Source organism: Stegastes partitus, unplaced genomic scaffold (assembly GCF_000690725.1).
Source record: "Stegastes partitus isolate 25-593 unplaced genomic scaffold, Stegastes_partitus-1.0.2 Scaffold837, whole genome shotgun sequence".
Taxonomy (NCBI): Eukaryota; Metazoa; Chordata; class Actinopteri; family Pomacentridae; genus Stegastes; species Stegastes partitus.
The window spans coordinates 104,368-119,223 of record NW_007578568.1 but is presented as its reverse complement, the minus strand read 5'-3'; the positions used below and the strand labels follow the sequence as shown (position 1 = coordinate 119,223).

At 46.2% G+C, this 14,856-nt stretch overlaps 1 protein-coding gene across 1 annotated transcript in view; it reads left to right on the top strand.

The window, feature by feature from the left end:
* ttn.2 (titin, tandem duplicate 2) overlaps window positions 1-14,856 on the top strand; it is a 236,644-nt gene that overhangs the window by 122,035 nt on the left and 99,753 nt on the right. Inside the window, exons 122-142 of the mRNA XM_008292835.1 lie at window positions 243-340; window positions 424-592; window positions 1,198-1,467; window positions 2,625-2,891; window positions 3,924-4,202; window positions 5,411-5,819; window positions 6,118-6,242; window positions 6,324-6,590; window positions 7,580-7,849; window positions 8,978-9,277; window positions 9,835-10,137; window positions 10,236-10,423; window positions 10,592-10,706; window positions 11,302-11,589; window positions 11,701-11,852; window positions 11,936-12,083; window positions 12,444-12,743; window positions 12,977-13,264; window positions 13,348-13,644; window positions 14,403-14,589; window positions 14,671-14,786. Coding sequence (XP_008291057.1) covers window positions 243-340; window positions 424-592; window positions 1,198-1,467; window positions 2,625-2,891; window positions 3,924-4,202; window positions 5,411-5,819; window positions 6,118-6,242; window positions 6,324-6,590; window positions 7,580-7,849; window positions 8,978-9,277; window positions 9,835-10,137; window positions 10,236-10,423; window positions 10,592-10,706; window positions 11,302-11,589; window positions 11,701-11,852; window positions 11,936-12,083; window positions 12,444-12,743; window positions 12,977-13,264; window positions 13,348-13,644; window positions 14,403-14,589; window positions 14,671-14,786 — 4,836 coding nt within the window. The remainder of the gene's footprint in view (window positions 1-242; window positions 341-423; window positions 593-1,197; window positions 1,468-2,624; window positions 2,892-3,923; window positions 4,203-5,410; window positions 5,820-6,117; window positions 6,243-6,323; window positions 6,591-7,579; window positions 7,850-8,977; window positions 9,278-9,834; window positions 10,138-10,235; window positions 10,424-10,591; window positions 10,707-11,301; window positions 11,590-11,700; window positions 11,853-11,935; window positions 12,084-12,443; window positions 12,744-12,976; window positions 13,265-13,347; window positions 13,645-14,402; window positions 14,590-14,670; window positions 14,787-14,856) is intronic.

Below are 14,856 nucleotides of genomic sequence, written 5' to 3'. Positions count from 1 at the left end.
CCTCAGCAGTAGCACTGACTAAAGAATCCCCGTCACAGTGTTCTGATCTTCATTAGACCCCCTTGGCTGAAGAACCCCCTACCACATGAGGTTCTGACTCTGTCGTCCCTCAGTCTGACAGTGATGAGAACCTACAATTATGGAACCTCCTCGCAGGAGTTAGAGAACCTCCTGACGAGGTAAAGAACCACTCACGGGCCCTCAGCGAGTCTCGGTTCTAACCCTGTTTGTTTGCGTCGTAGCTCCACATGTCGAGTTCTCGAAGCCGCTCCATGATGTCGAGGTGAGAGAGAAGGAATCTGCCAGGTTCGAATGTGAAGTCTCCAGAGAGGACGTGAAGGTGAGCACACCTGCTGAGCCGTGATCACAGGTAACTTATGCAGGTGTTCCCCTCTCTGACTCCTCCCCCTCCACCTGTTGCAGGTCCGCTGGTTTAAGGATGGAAGTGAAATCAGAAAGGGGAAGAAGTACGAGATAGTGGCTCAGGGTCGCCTGCACGTCCTCATCGTCCACAAGTCCGTGTTTGACGACGAGGCTGAATACGAATGTGACGCAAAGACCTCCAAGTCCTCCGGCATGCTGACCGTCGTAGGTAAGAACCCACCTGTCCTGCTTCTGGACCTCTTCATACGGTTCTACTGAGTCCCACCAGAAACGGGCCTGGATTAACCTTAAAGTGGACCAGAACATGGACTCTGGAACCGAAGCTATTTCACATAGTTCTGATTTCAGATCATTGAAAAGTAATCAGGTTATTCTCATGGTTTAAGTTTCATAAAGACAATAGACATTGGAGACCCTAAAGGGAACCAGGGCTGCAGGAATCGATGACTTCTTTTGTCTTGTTTGGTCCAAAGATGTTCAGTTAACTGTCAGAGAGGAAAGAAACCAGGAAATGTTCACACTGAACGAGCTGCAGTCACAACATTTGGACTGATTAAATATTAAATCACTAAAACTAATCAATCGGATAACATATTTGGTTGGAGGTTTTAAGTTTAAATTGTTTTTAAAAAGAATAATCATTAATGATGGTCGGTCAGGTGTAATGTGGTGGCTGACCTACACGTGAAAGGATGATCCTGGATGAGTTCAGTCAGTTTTATTCTCCACAGATGTGTTTGGGCAGCGATTCCTGGCATGCTGTTTGTTTAACGAGAAAGTTAATCAGAGCTGTTTAACGTGTCGTACCTGCAGAGGAGGAGGCCCGGTTCTCCAAGAACCTGTCCAACGTGGAGGGAACAGAGACGGACAGCGTGAAGCTGATCTGCGAGGTGTCCAAACCCAGCGCCGACGTCACCTGGTACCGAGGAGACGAGGAGCTGCCGGAGGGCGGCCGATACGAGCAGATCGTGGACGGCAAGAGGAGGATCCTCCTCATCCAGGACCTGAAGATGGCCGATGCAGGAGAGTACAACTGCAGGCTGAGTCCCAGCATCAAGACCTCCGGAAACCTCAAGATTAACGGTACCAGCACACAAAACACGCTTCTTATCAGCAGTTAATTTAAAGGCTCATCAAACTGGTCTGGAAACATCTAAAAGCCTGCAGCTCACATATACAGCAGCTTCAACTCGCAGTGGTTTAGGAATTCATTCGTCTCGTTATGCGTCACGTTCTGGTGGTGTCTCATGTTGATGCTCCATCACATGTTCTACATCCGGTCCACACTGACTGTAGCCAAGGTGGAATCACAACATCTGCCAGAAACAGGACGCATTGTCGTATTTCTTATGATCACTCAGAAAACAATGAAGGACCGAGGACGCATCCCTGTGGAACTAATACAACAGAAACTTCTGTTTTTACATTTTCTACATTTTATTTGATTGTAATGTATTTATTGAGCTTTTCATGTGTTAGTTCAGGATTTGTTTTAGTCTTTGTGATTTATTTCAAGAAGACAAACAAGACAAGAAATGGAGTCACCAAGTCTGTGGTGGAGTCTCTCACCGTTAAATGTTTACATATTTGACATCTTAACATGATACTACCATATTCCTATTTATTTCCTAGCAGTAGTTACTGTACAGCCTCTTTCAGCACCACGTACTGATGTAGTGGATGGCTGGTGGGGTGGTGAGCAGGTTTCCGGGTGAGTTCATATCTTGGTATCAGTCCTCCTGTGGACACCAGAAGTTGAGGCTGCAGTTTAGTTTCGTCAGATGTTTTCCAACACAGAGCATGAAGCTGATGTGCTGCTCACAGTTCATAGCCTACAAAGTAAAATAATGAACATTGATTCCCATTTAAATAATGACGACATGGTACCACTCAGGTGTAATGATGTTCTTCTGTCTTCACAGTTTAGTGTTCTGTTTCCTCCCCGTGCTCACGATCACGTCACTGCTCCGTGTTATTGCCAGTATCACTTCTTGCTTTCCTATTTTCTTCCCATTTTAGCGGAGTTCATCTTACTTGAACTTTTCCTCGTGTATCATACTTTTATTTTATTGTTTTACTGCATTTGCTGCACGATATCTGGCAGGATGAATACCTGCCATCAGCGCGTCCTGATCCTCTGTCAGAGTCTCAGAAAGGTTCTTGGACAGATTTTGATTGAGGATGTTGAACTAATGTTTTAATAATCTGAACGCTGGTAAACCTGCTGATGTTTTCAACAGAACTGGCGGCGGAGTTCATCTCCAGGCCGCACAGCCAGGAAGTGGTGGAGGGCGAGAAGGCGGAGTTCAGCTGCTCCGTCTCCAAGGAAACCTACGAGGTCAAATGGATGAAAGACGACACGGAGTTGGAGGCGGGAGACAAGTACCAGCTGATCAGCGATGGAAAAAGACGAACGCTGGTCATCAAGAGCTGCGAGCTGAAAGACGAAGGCGGCTACGTGGTGATGATTGGACCGACCAGAGCCAGCGCTGACCTCACGGTCCTCGGTAAGCCCCGCCCACAGACGCTCACCTGCAGTGACCCAGAAATTCAAGTGTTAGAATCAAAAAGACGAGAACAGGAAGCTCAGTTTACTGATGTAGTCTGCAGCAGGAGTTTATACGGAGGCCCAGTGCTGCCACAAATTCACCGAAACGCTGCCAGAAAGTTGTCGATTATTGAAGATTTCTGAAGGAGTCTTTACACAGCTGCAGCTCTTTGGCTGGTTTATATTTCCAATTTTAGTATATCATGGCTTTCCATTTGGCCACAGAACAAACTTGTACAGATGAGAATAAAGTTTCAGTGTTTATTGGTTCATCTTCCAGCTTAGCTCTACTTTTTGCTTTCCTCCATTTTTTTTTTAGAGTGTAAGTTTTTAGCCATTTACAAAAGCACAAAAACCTTTAAAACTTCTTGAATACATTCGTTCATTTTAGTTCAAGTTGAATAATTTATTTTTCACCTTAAAAACATTTAATTTAACAAGTGAAGTCATTTCTTAGGGGGTTTATTTTCTTTGGCTAAAGTTTCTCACAGCAAACTGAAATCACCTTTAAATCTCTTTAAACTCTTTTATTGTTTGGCTTTCTCTTAATGGAAGGTAACCTGCATTTATTTCAAATATGTTGGAATTTATTGATGTTTGGGTCTGAATTTATGATTCTTTTAAGAATGATTTTTATTTCATTTTCAAACAAATGTGATATGGAAACAAAGATTATTATTAATAATGTTGTTAAGTTTAGTTTTCATCTTATTTCTGATTTATTTAACTGATGAGCTAATCTGACAGAAACCACTGTTGCTTACATTTATTTATCTAGATTTTTATTATTTCATTTAGGTCTCATTAAAATGATTTTTGAGATGCGGTTCAGCTGCACTGAACACCGACTGACGTTAAATAAGCAAAAGAAATGTTTCTGTACTTTTAGTTCACATTCTTCCTTCATTCTTACTGGTTGTTAATTGTAATGTTGTCAGTAATGAACCCTGGCCTTTAGTGCAGAGAAGCTCATCGCCCGTTGTTTCCACAGAGAAGCTGAAGGTCATCACTCCTCTGAAGGACACCGAGGCCAAAGAAGGCCAAGAGATCGTCCTGAACTGTGAGGTGAACGCTGAGGGGGCGAAGGCCAAGTGGCTGAAGAACGACGAGACGGTGTTCGAGAGCAGCAAGTACGTGATGGTCCAGAGGGACAACGTCTTCTCTCTGAGGATCAAAGACGCCCAGAAGGCCGACGAGGCCACCTACACCATCAACCTGACCAATCAGAGAGGAGAGCAGGCCAAGAGCTCCTGCAGCCTCGCTGTTAAAGGTGAGCGGTCCACTTTGCTGTGTACCACAGAACCGCTGTGCCGCTGCTCACACTGGACTTCATTACTTTGACCTCCTGGTCCAGTTTCATCAGCAGGTCCACTGATGTTCACAGGGACCGATCGCTGATGTCTAGAACTAATAGCATTGGTCCTGTCATTCATTCCTAGACTTCTCCATTAACAAGGATTAATATAATTATATATAATATAATAGCTGAATATGTGCAGAAGAAGCAGGATGCTGGTGTGTCGTGATGTTAGGATGTTCTCCTGTTCACAGATGCATCGATTCATTGATATTGATCAGTTTGTCTGCTGCAGTTCCGTTCTCTCTTTTTATTTCCCAGTAAGGTCGACATCTTAAAGCTTTATTTAAGCTGCCTCCTAGCTTAGCTGCTAGACATTAGCGTAGCATTAGCCACAGAGAGACGAGTCTGTCAGTTACAACAGAGGGTTAAGGGTGACCTGGTTGAGCTGGCATCCCATCAACAGGGGCTACAGTCCCCGATGTGGAGGTCATGAGTTCGAATCCCGCTCATGGCCCTTAGCTGCAGCTCCTTCCCCCATTCTCCTCCTCCACTGTCCTGTCTCTCTCTTGAGTGCACTATCGAATAAAGGCAAAAATGCCCCCCAAAAAATATATATTTAAAAAAAAAAAAAACTTAATCTGACTTTAGAAACATGTTATGGTGCTCCAGCTAGCGTTAGCCACAGGCTAAGAGGCACGACTAACCTGTCTCTGTTAGCATTAGCCTAGCATCGTCACCAGAATCAGCTCCAGCTACTCTGACACCAACAGGTGAATTATTCAGGTGTTTTCAGGTGAAACCGGGCAGCTAAATTTAAATAAAACTGAAGTGGTGTAGCTTTGGTAACTGGAGCTGCCACAGTCTACTAATGCACTCAAAGCAGCTTTCAGTGATTGGCTGTTGCTCATGACATATAACCAATCAGATAGTTCTGTGGGCCTTCCATGAGACCAGCGTGACTGCAGACAGCTGCATAGATCTGGTCTACATGCTGAGCTACCAAGCAACCAAGACCAAAAGAGATTTACAGTAAATATGATCGACTTTGTTGTACCCAGGTGAGTTCTGTTAATATTTATCATTAAGAGGAGTCCTTTTCCCAGTGACAGCTGTAAGGACAATCTATTCTGATCTTTATCCAGTGTTCATGTGAGAAAATGTTCTTTTGTGCTGCACAGAGGAGAGTCTGAGAATTGTGGTTCCTCTGGAGGACATTGACACTCAGGAGAAGAAGACCATCAGCTTCTCCTGCAAGGTCAACAGGCCCAACGCCACCCTGAAGTGGATGAAAGGCGGCGAGGAGATCGCCCTCAATAAACGCATTGTCTACAGAGTCGACAAAGACAAACACACCCTGACCATCAAAGACTGCACGCTGGCCGACGAGGGCGAGTACACCGCCGTGGCTGGTGACAACAAGTCCACCGCCGAGCTGATCATCAGCGAGGCGCCGACAGACTTCATGGCGCAGCTCAAAGATCAGACCATCACCGAGTTCGAGGACGCAGAGTTCACCTGCAAACTGAGCAAAGAGAAGGCCGACGTCAAGTGGTACCGCAACGGACGGGAGATCAGAGAAGGACCCAGGTACGGCCGAGGGGTGACTTTCTGCTTCAGGGTTTGAGGTAGACGTTGCTGCTTGAAGGGAAAAGTACAGAACAAAAGAAGTACAAATTAAAGCTAACAAACTAATTAGTATGTTTAAAACAAAAATCGGAACAGAGCCAACAAAGTCTTGGACAGCATCCAGGACACATTTATTGAACTCTTCATACTGATGTGGTTCATGAGTTAGCTGGACATGCTAACGTTTGCAACTTCCATTAGAGCTTGACAGCGACTCCTGGGTGAACAAGCTTTTAAAAATCTCTGTTTGCTTTCCCAGATACACTTTTGAGAAAGATGGAAAGATTTGCACTCTGCGTATCAAAGAGTGCCGACCTGATGATGAGTGTGAATACGCCTGCGGTGTGGACGAGAAGAGATCCAGAGCCCGGCTCTTCGTTGAAGGTCAGCTCCTCACTTGGAGCCTATGTTTTCGGTTTTAATTTGCTTCCCTCTTGGTTTCAGTAACGTCTGTCCATCCTGCAGAGACTCCGGTGGAGATCGTCAGACCTCCTCAGGACGCCTTCGAACCTCCGGGCTCGGACATCGTGTTCGAGGTGGAGCTCAACAAGGACCGGGTGGAGGTGAAGTGGCTGAGAAACAACATGACGGTCGTCCAGGGAGACAAATACCAGATGATGAGCGAAGGCAAAGTGCACAGACTGCAGGTCTGTGAGATCCGACCCAGAGACCAGGGAGAGTACAGGATCGTGGCCAAAGACAAGGACGCCCGAGCCAAGCTGGAGCTGGCAGGTACGACCCACCTTCAAGTTGATTCCTGCTTTTGTAGGGTTGGGGTTGCTGTACGCAAATACATGATGCTAGAATCAGTCACTGTGACAGATCAAGTTGAATCTTTAATACACAGACTCTCTGGGCTGGACTGCATCACCACTAATTTATTCATAAAGCACATTAACAGCTAGAATTGAACCAACGTGCTGCACGAGGAGGACATCTGGCCACGAAGACACAATACAACACAAAAACCAGGATGACTCAAAGACAGTACAACAAGAAGAATAGAAAGTTACAGCACAATAAAAGATGCAGTCAGGGTGTCGAGCTCTACTCAAACAAGAAGAGCTTCTTACCTGCACAGGTGACCTGTTCCAGAGGTCATCAGCAGCTAAGTAAAGGGTTAGGGTTACCTGGATGGCTGAGCATCAGACCGTCTGCTTGGTTGAATCCTGAAACTTGATGGAATGATGCAAGAGGCACCAAATCCTGTAAAACCACAAAAACAATTAGTAAAATCCTGAATTCAGCCTCAAAGAGACAGAAGCCAGTGAAGGGAGGACAGGACTGCTGCTCTGTGAGTTCTTTATGCTGTTAGAAGATGAGCAGTTACAGTTAGAAGCAGCTGCTCTGCACATCATAAGAGACTTGCAGCCGTCTGACCGGAGGCAGGTACAAGTGTTTCAGAGGTTACCCGCTCAACTCAGCTGATCCCTAAATGCCCCTCAGTCATCAGTAGATGCTGCAGTTTCCAGATGTTCCCTAAACACCTGGCTAGCCTCCATCAGTTCGTGTAGCATCTGAGAGACCAAACATTAGTCTGAACTGATTCAAATAAGGAGTTCTGATGTCACGGTTACCTGAAACCAGGTGAGTTGATCTACCTGGACTGTTTTCTGAGCGCGGAGCTTTTTAATATCATAGTCGATGATTTACTAGTGATAAGTCAAAGTTGTTTTGGTGTTTGTTCGTGTTGTCTCTGACGTACTCTCCTCCTCCTCCAGCTGTGCCTCAGATTAAAACCACCGATCAGAGCTACGTCACTGATGCCGGGAAGCCCATCGTCATGGCCGTCCCCTACAGCGCCTACCCGCAGGCCGACGCCGACTGGCTGTACAACAACCTGAGTCTGCCCAAAGACAGCATCCACACATCGGCCGACCGCACAGAGTACCGGCTGAAGGACCCCAAGAAGGCGGACGAAGGCCGCTACAAGATCATCATCAAGAACAAACATGGAGAAGGAGAAGCCTTCATCAACCTGGACGTCATCGGTGAGTTCACCGTCTTTGTGGAGGACAAAGCCAGCTGCAACTAATCTGAAAGCTGAGTTATGTTGAGGCCGTCGACACAAAGGCCATAAACGCTGGAAACTGATGTCTGTCCTGTTAGGACAAGATGTACCTTTATTGATCTCCTGTAGGAGAAATTTAAACTGACACAGCATTTAGCAATTAGCTTGCCACAAAAAAGTTTCTCTAAGCATCATGTAAATAATAAAACAGAATCAGTAGGAACAACAAAACAGATCTGTGTGCAATATGTGTAATTTCCTGACTGGTGGGTCAGGAAGTAAAGAATTTTACAGCAATTCAGTGTTATTAAAGATTAAAAGTGTGTGAAATATGGAGCATAATACTTTGTCCAGATTCTCAAAGGAGAAACTCAAACGTAACGACTTTTATGTTGAGCAGAAAATGTCTTCATCGGACAGTTTAACCCCGTGTTCAGTTTTTATTACACAAGAAAAGCTGAAATGAGTCCAATAAGCCTTTTCTTCTGTAACACCAACAGAATGAGCTGCTTCAGAGCACCGGCGCCAATCTAGAAACAAAAATGCAAAACATTGATGAGAAGAAGTCGATAATCCACCGAGTAGCAAACAACTGGTTTCACTTTCACAAAAGTTTGATGGAAACAACAAAGTTTGAAAAGACTTCCCCAATTAGACAAAAAAACATTTTCATGCTTGTCCAAGGTGGTTTTTGACTTCTACCAAAATTAATCAACAAGTTTCAGCGCCACCGTGCAGCCCGGTTTCTCCAGGGTCATGCAAACAAGACCAATTCACATTTTATTTTTATTTTTGTGGCATTTCAAAAATTCACTTTAAATGTGATTGGAAGTCCAATAAAAACACTTGTACTGTTAAACCCTGACTCTTCTGAAAGCTCCCGTTAGATCTAATTAGATCTAATCTAATCTAATTACAATTTACAAAAAATGTGTTAAAATTCAGCTCCACCAAAACCGATCAGCACCTGTTTGATGAATCAGTTGAACCTCCAGTCAGCGTGTCGCTGCAGTACCGGATGGTAACACCAGGCGGCTTCACACTAGAACAAAGGAGCTCTGGCTGCATCAAAGATTTTCAGATTAAACTATGATGTTTTTTCCCCCAGATGTCCCAGGACCCGTGAAAAACCTCCAGGTGGTCGACACTGCTGACGGCGAGGTCAGCTTGGCATGGGAAGAGCCCGAGAGCGACGGTGGCAGCAAAGTCATCGCCTACGTGGTGGAGAGGCGCGACGTGAAGCGTAAGACCTGGACTTTGGCCACTGATCATGCCGAGAGCCCCGAGTACACGGTGACCAGCCTCCACAAAGACTCCTTGTACCTGTTCAGAGTCTGCGCCCGCAACCGGGTCGGCAGCGGACCAAACGTTGAGACCGACAAACCTGTACAAGCCAAGAACAAGTTCGGTAAGATTTCCATGATGCTTATCAAAACTAGATACGACCAATAAATATCTTCCATTCGACAGAACCCAACAGTGCTAAAACTAGGCCCTCATTTACCACCAGAGCCTCAATCTGACACATGAACAGACTGAGTCTATAAATTCAGTTTATGAATCCACAAGAATAATGAGGAAGCAGTGAAACCTAATTATGATGAAGAACAAACTCCAGAAAAAGTCACTCAGACTTCAGGAGCTCAGCAGCTCCTCTTGATCTCCTGTCAGAATGGAATTAAGTAAAGGTAGCCACATTTCCTCCATGTCCCAGAGAACCTGCTGTAAAGGTCAGATTATGTCCTTGAAAATGAAGCAGCAGAAAATATCCAGTAAAGTACAAGTGCAGTACACAGTATTGTAAATCCAGAAAGGTACCTTCTGTCATTAGTTGGGCCTATCTAGACAGTAGATCTGGTGTTTTACATTACATTATCTTACTGTAGAATGGATCTGTGAGGGACTCCATTATTAGATGTTGGAACACTTCAGTTTACTGAACTGTCCTCTGTTTTCCTTGTTTAGATGTTCCTGAGGCTCCCTTGAATGTGATTGTGGGAAACGTTACCAAGTTCGGCTGCACCGTCTCCTGGGAGCCTCCCGAGTCGGACGGTGGCTCTCCCATCACCTCCTACATCATCGAGCTGCGCGACAGGACTTCAGTGAAGTGGTCACCCGTCCAGTTGACCAAAGCTGGCGAGCTTAGTGCCATCATCAACGACGTCATCGAGAACAAAGAGTACATCTTCAGAGTCAAAGCCGAGAACAAAGCTGGTGTCGGCAAGCCCAGTGCTGCCTCGCAGCCCGTCAAGATCATGGATCCCATTGGTGCGTTGACTGACGACGAAAAGATTAAACCCATCTTATCTCACCTTATGCATTTTGGCCCTCAGTAAAATTTGTATTTTTGTGTCCATCTTCTGCAGAGCGTCCGAGCCCCCCTCTGAACCTGTCTTGGCAGGACCAGAACAAGAGCTCGGTTCAGCTCGGCTGGGAAACGCCACTTAAGAACGGCGGCAGTATGATCACCGGCTACATCATTGAACGCTCTGAGGACGGAACCGACAAGTGGCTGCGCTGCAATGCCCGCCTCTGCCCCGACCTCTTCTACAAGGTGCTCCAAACACAACAAGTACATCCAGATTGATTTGTTCTTCAGCAGCTGCTTCACAATAAAAGCATCCTGCAGCTGTTTCAGAGTAAAAACCATTGAGTGTCTGCATGAAAATTACACATCTATGGAGATTTATGTGTAATATTAACTAATTACTTCATGCATCAGGTGTCTGGACTGAAATATGGCACAAAGTACAACTACAGAGTTCTTGCTGAAAATGCTGCTGGAGTTTCTGATCCATCAAACATCATCGGACCTCTTCTGGCTGACGACCCACACGGTGAGATTGATGATTTAGCATTGGCTTGACCTGCCAATGGAAATTGTGCAGTATGGTGCCAGTACTGGTGACCAATGAGGGCACTGTCTGTATGTGATGTTATTTATAGTACAGTTCACAGGAGAACCAGGCAAGAAATCTTCTAGACATAAAAACTCAATTCAGTTCGATTCAATTTTGTTTATTTAGTGCAAATTCACAACATCTGTTGTTGGGAGGCTGTGGTTCCTGTGGCTCTAGTGGTACAGCGGTTGTCCTCTGGTTCAGTCCCCGCCCCTCCACAGTCCAAGTGTCCTTGGGCAAGACACTGAACCTGAAGCTGGTCCCAACAGCAGGCAGCATGGCAGCTCTGTCGCCACTGGTGTATGAATGGGTGAATGAGAAACACTGTAAAGTACTTTGAGTGCCACTAAGCCAGAAAAGTGCTGTACAAGTGCAGTCCATTACCCTAACATATGTCATCTCTTAGCGCTTAACAGTCAGGTGAAGACCTTACAAATGACTCCAGATTGAATTTCCCGTTGGTAAATCTAATATTCAATGAAGATATTTAGTTTATGATCCATTTCCCATCATGCTTCTTTCTCCTCCTCAGTCGGTCCAACCTTCGACCTGAGTGCCTTCAAAGATGGTCTGGAGGTGATCGTCCCTCAGCCGCTCACCATCAGAGTCCCCATCACTGGATACCCCACTCCTGCCACCAAGTGGACATTCGGAGAGAAGGAACTGACCACTGCGGACGAGCGCGTCTCCATGATGACAAAGTCCACCTTCACAGAGCTGATCATCACGCCGAGTGTCCGTCCGGACAAAGGCATCTACACCCTGCAGCTGGAGAACGACGTCACATCTGTGTCTGGAGAGATCGAAGTCAACGTGATCGGTGCGCCATAAACCTACTTTTTATAAGTCGATCTAAAGCAGCACAATGGTACTTTTCTGCCTCTAAAGTGGTAAAATGTTGGTATTTGTGTTTTTCTGTTTGTGTCTCCAGCGGCGCCAAGCGCTCCAAAAGACTTCAAGGTCCTGGAGGTGACCCGGCAGCACGTCCACCTGAGCTGGGAGGCTCCAGAACATGACGGAGGAAGCCCTCTGACTGGATACCAGGTGGAGAAACGAGATGTGTCCCGCAAGACCTGGGTCAAGGTACGACATCTGCACTCCTACGCAGGCGAAACAGCAGTAAGGAACTCTGACACCTGATGATAACTTCTAAATCTCTCACTCAGGTAATCACAGGTATCCAGGATCAGGAGTTTACCGTCACCGATGTGGTTGAAGGAAAAGAGTATCTGTTCCGAGTCACTGCCTGCAACAAGTGTGGACCTGGAGAGCCAGCGTACATCGACGAACCCGTCAACGTCTCGTCTCCGGCCAGTGAGTCTGAGCAGCAGATAGCTGAAGTTCATGAAATATAAACACAAAATGATTCAAGTATGAAGTTTTAAAAGCACACAGAAGCGTTTAGATTGGGCTGTATGAGACAGTTTATTTACCTGTTTTTAGCTATGTGGTTTAAATTTATCATATTGATCTTTGGTTACTGTGGGAACTGACTGACTGCTGATTCCATTAGCTGAACACTAATTGTTCAAGCAACACTAACTCGTCACAGCACAAGTGTTTCTGCAGTCAGACAGACACTCTATAACCAAAAAGAGTTCGCTGCTTCAGGACAATGAGACTAAAAACAATCCTGAGGAACTCTCTAACCTCTGTCTGGCGTCTTCTGTCCAGCTGTCCCCGACCCTCCAGAGAACTTGAGGTGGAGAGACAAGTCTGCCAGCGGCATCTTCCTGACCTGGGAGCCACCGAAGTACGACGGCGGCACTGGCATCCGAGGCTACAACGTGGACCGCTGTCAGAGAGGAACCGATAAGTGGGAGCCCTGCGGGGACCTGGTGCCCGAGCTGAAGTGCCAGGTAACGGGTCTGACCGAGGGCCAGTGGTACGCCTACAGAGTCCGGGCCCTGAACCGACTCGGAGCCAGCCGGCCCTGTAAGGCCACTGATGAGATCCAGGCTGTGGATCCGAAAGGTACGGGTAACGTCCTGAAATCACATTTTAACTCTAACGTACTCTAACACCCAACAAATGAAGTAGAGTCAGTCAAAAATGTTGCAATGCAAAATCGGATTATTGCATTTATCCTCTAGGCAGAAAACAAAAAAATAAGATATTTATGTTCCGATTGCATTCAATTTATACTTTGCACAGCACTTTCTTCCCCCAATCATCTTACTGACCTTTCGTCCTTTTTGTCCCTGCAGAGCCTCCAGAGATCCAGCTGGATGCCAAGCTGCTGGCTGGCCTCACGGCCAAGGCTGGCAGCAAGATCGAACTTCCTGCTGAAGTGACCGGCAAGCCTGAGCCCCGGGTAAAGTGGACCAAAGCCGACCTGGTCCTCAAACCAGACGACAGGGTAGCCATTGACACAAAGCCGGGACACTCGATTGTCACAATCGCCAAGACCAAGAGAGACGACAGTTCCACCTACATCATCGAGGCCACCAACAGCAGTGGCCGCGCCACCGCCACCGTGGATGTCAACATTCTCGGTAAAATAAGAGGTCAACAGAACAAAGTGCCAACGTTCTAAGTTTCTGGTTAATTTAATTTCAATTCTCTGCTCCTAAAACAGATAAGCCTGGCCCACCGGCTGCCTTTGACATTTCTGAGATCACTAATGAGTCCTGCTTCCTGGCCTGGAACCCTCCACGTGATGATGGTGGCTCCAAAGTTACCAACTACATCGTGGAGCGCCGGGCTGCCGACAGCGAGATCTGGCACCGGCTGTCCTCCACCGTCAAACAGACCACGTACAAAGCCGTGGGCCTGGTTAAGTTCAAAGAGTACATCTTTAGAGCATTTGCTGAAAACCAGTTTGGTGTGGGCCCGCCGGCTGAACACCCCTCCATCATCGCCAGATACCCCTTCGGTAGGTCACCTGAGCACAGCAAGGAGCTTCATTGGAATGTGGATTCCGAAAGTAAAAGTTTTGCTTGGCAACACTGACTCTGTCCAGATCAAGAGAATAAACATGTTTCACATTTTAAATGCTGCAGGTGAAGAGATCTCTAATGACTCACTGTCATATAATAATTACTGACATTCAGTTCAAATACCGAAATGACCATCGATATGTCTGCATTCATTTCCAGAACAGGAATGTAACCACTGGATAAAGCAAGAGAAAAAACTACATTTGAGAAAATAGCTTTTGAATGTGTGTTTTGGATGTTTTGTTTCCATTTAACAAGTTATGGACGTAAAATACCCCAAAATGTCAAGACTGGCCAGCATCTCCCGAGCTAAAGACTCACTTGCAGGGCTAATTGTAGACTGAGTAGAACATCGACACAGAGTTCAGAAAATGGGCAGCAAAGACATAAAATCATAAAGAGGCTGAATTATTTTCTGAACATTTCATTTCTAATGTGAGGGACCTGATGCTTTCGTTTCTGTGGATGGGAGCGCTGCTTGTTGGACCTTCTCCCGCTACAGTTTCGTCTAGGTCAGATTTGCAAGCTTCAGTAAGTCAGTTTAGCTTCAGTCCAGTTCTGTGTCCGTTTCTTTAATGGACCGGTCCTCCTCAGGGTTCAGTGAATGGGTCCTGTCTTTGGCAGGTGTATAAAAAGTGGAAGATGTTATTTTCAGGGTTTTATGGAACTAACTGATGTCCTGTGTTGTCCTTAGACACTCCTGGAGCTCCTTACAAGCTGGAGGCTTCAGACATCGCCAAGGACTCTCTGACCCTGACCTGGTACGAGCCTGACGAGGACGGAGGCAGCCCCATCACCGGATACTGGGTCGAGAGATACGAACCCGACCACGACAAGTGGATCAGATGCAACAAGCTGCCCATCAAAGACACCAACTATAGGTGAGTGTAGCTGCTCTGCTGACTATAACTTCGAGTCTCTGACAGATTTCAACAGGCTGATGTGATGCTCTTCCTCCACAGAGTCAAAGGCCTGCCCACCAGGAAGAAGTACAAGTTCAGAGTCCTTGCTGAGAATCTGGCTGGAACTGGAAAACCAAGCAAAGAGACGGATCCCATCCTTGTCAAAGATCCAATTGGTACTAACCCACCTCGCTTAAGGTGCGTCTGAATGTTTAAATTGCTTTCAAGGCGTTAAAAACACGTCGG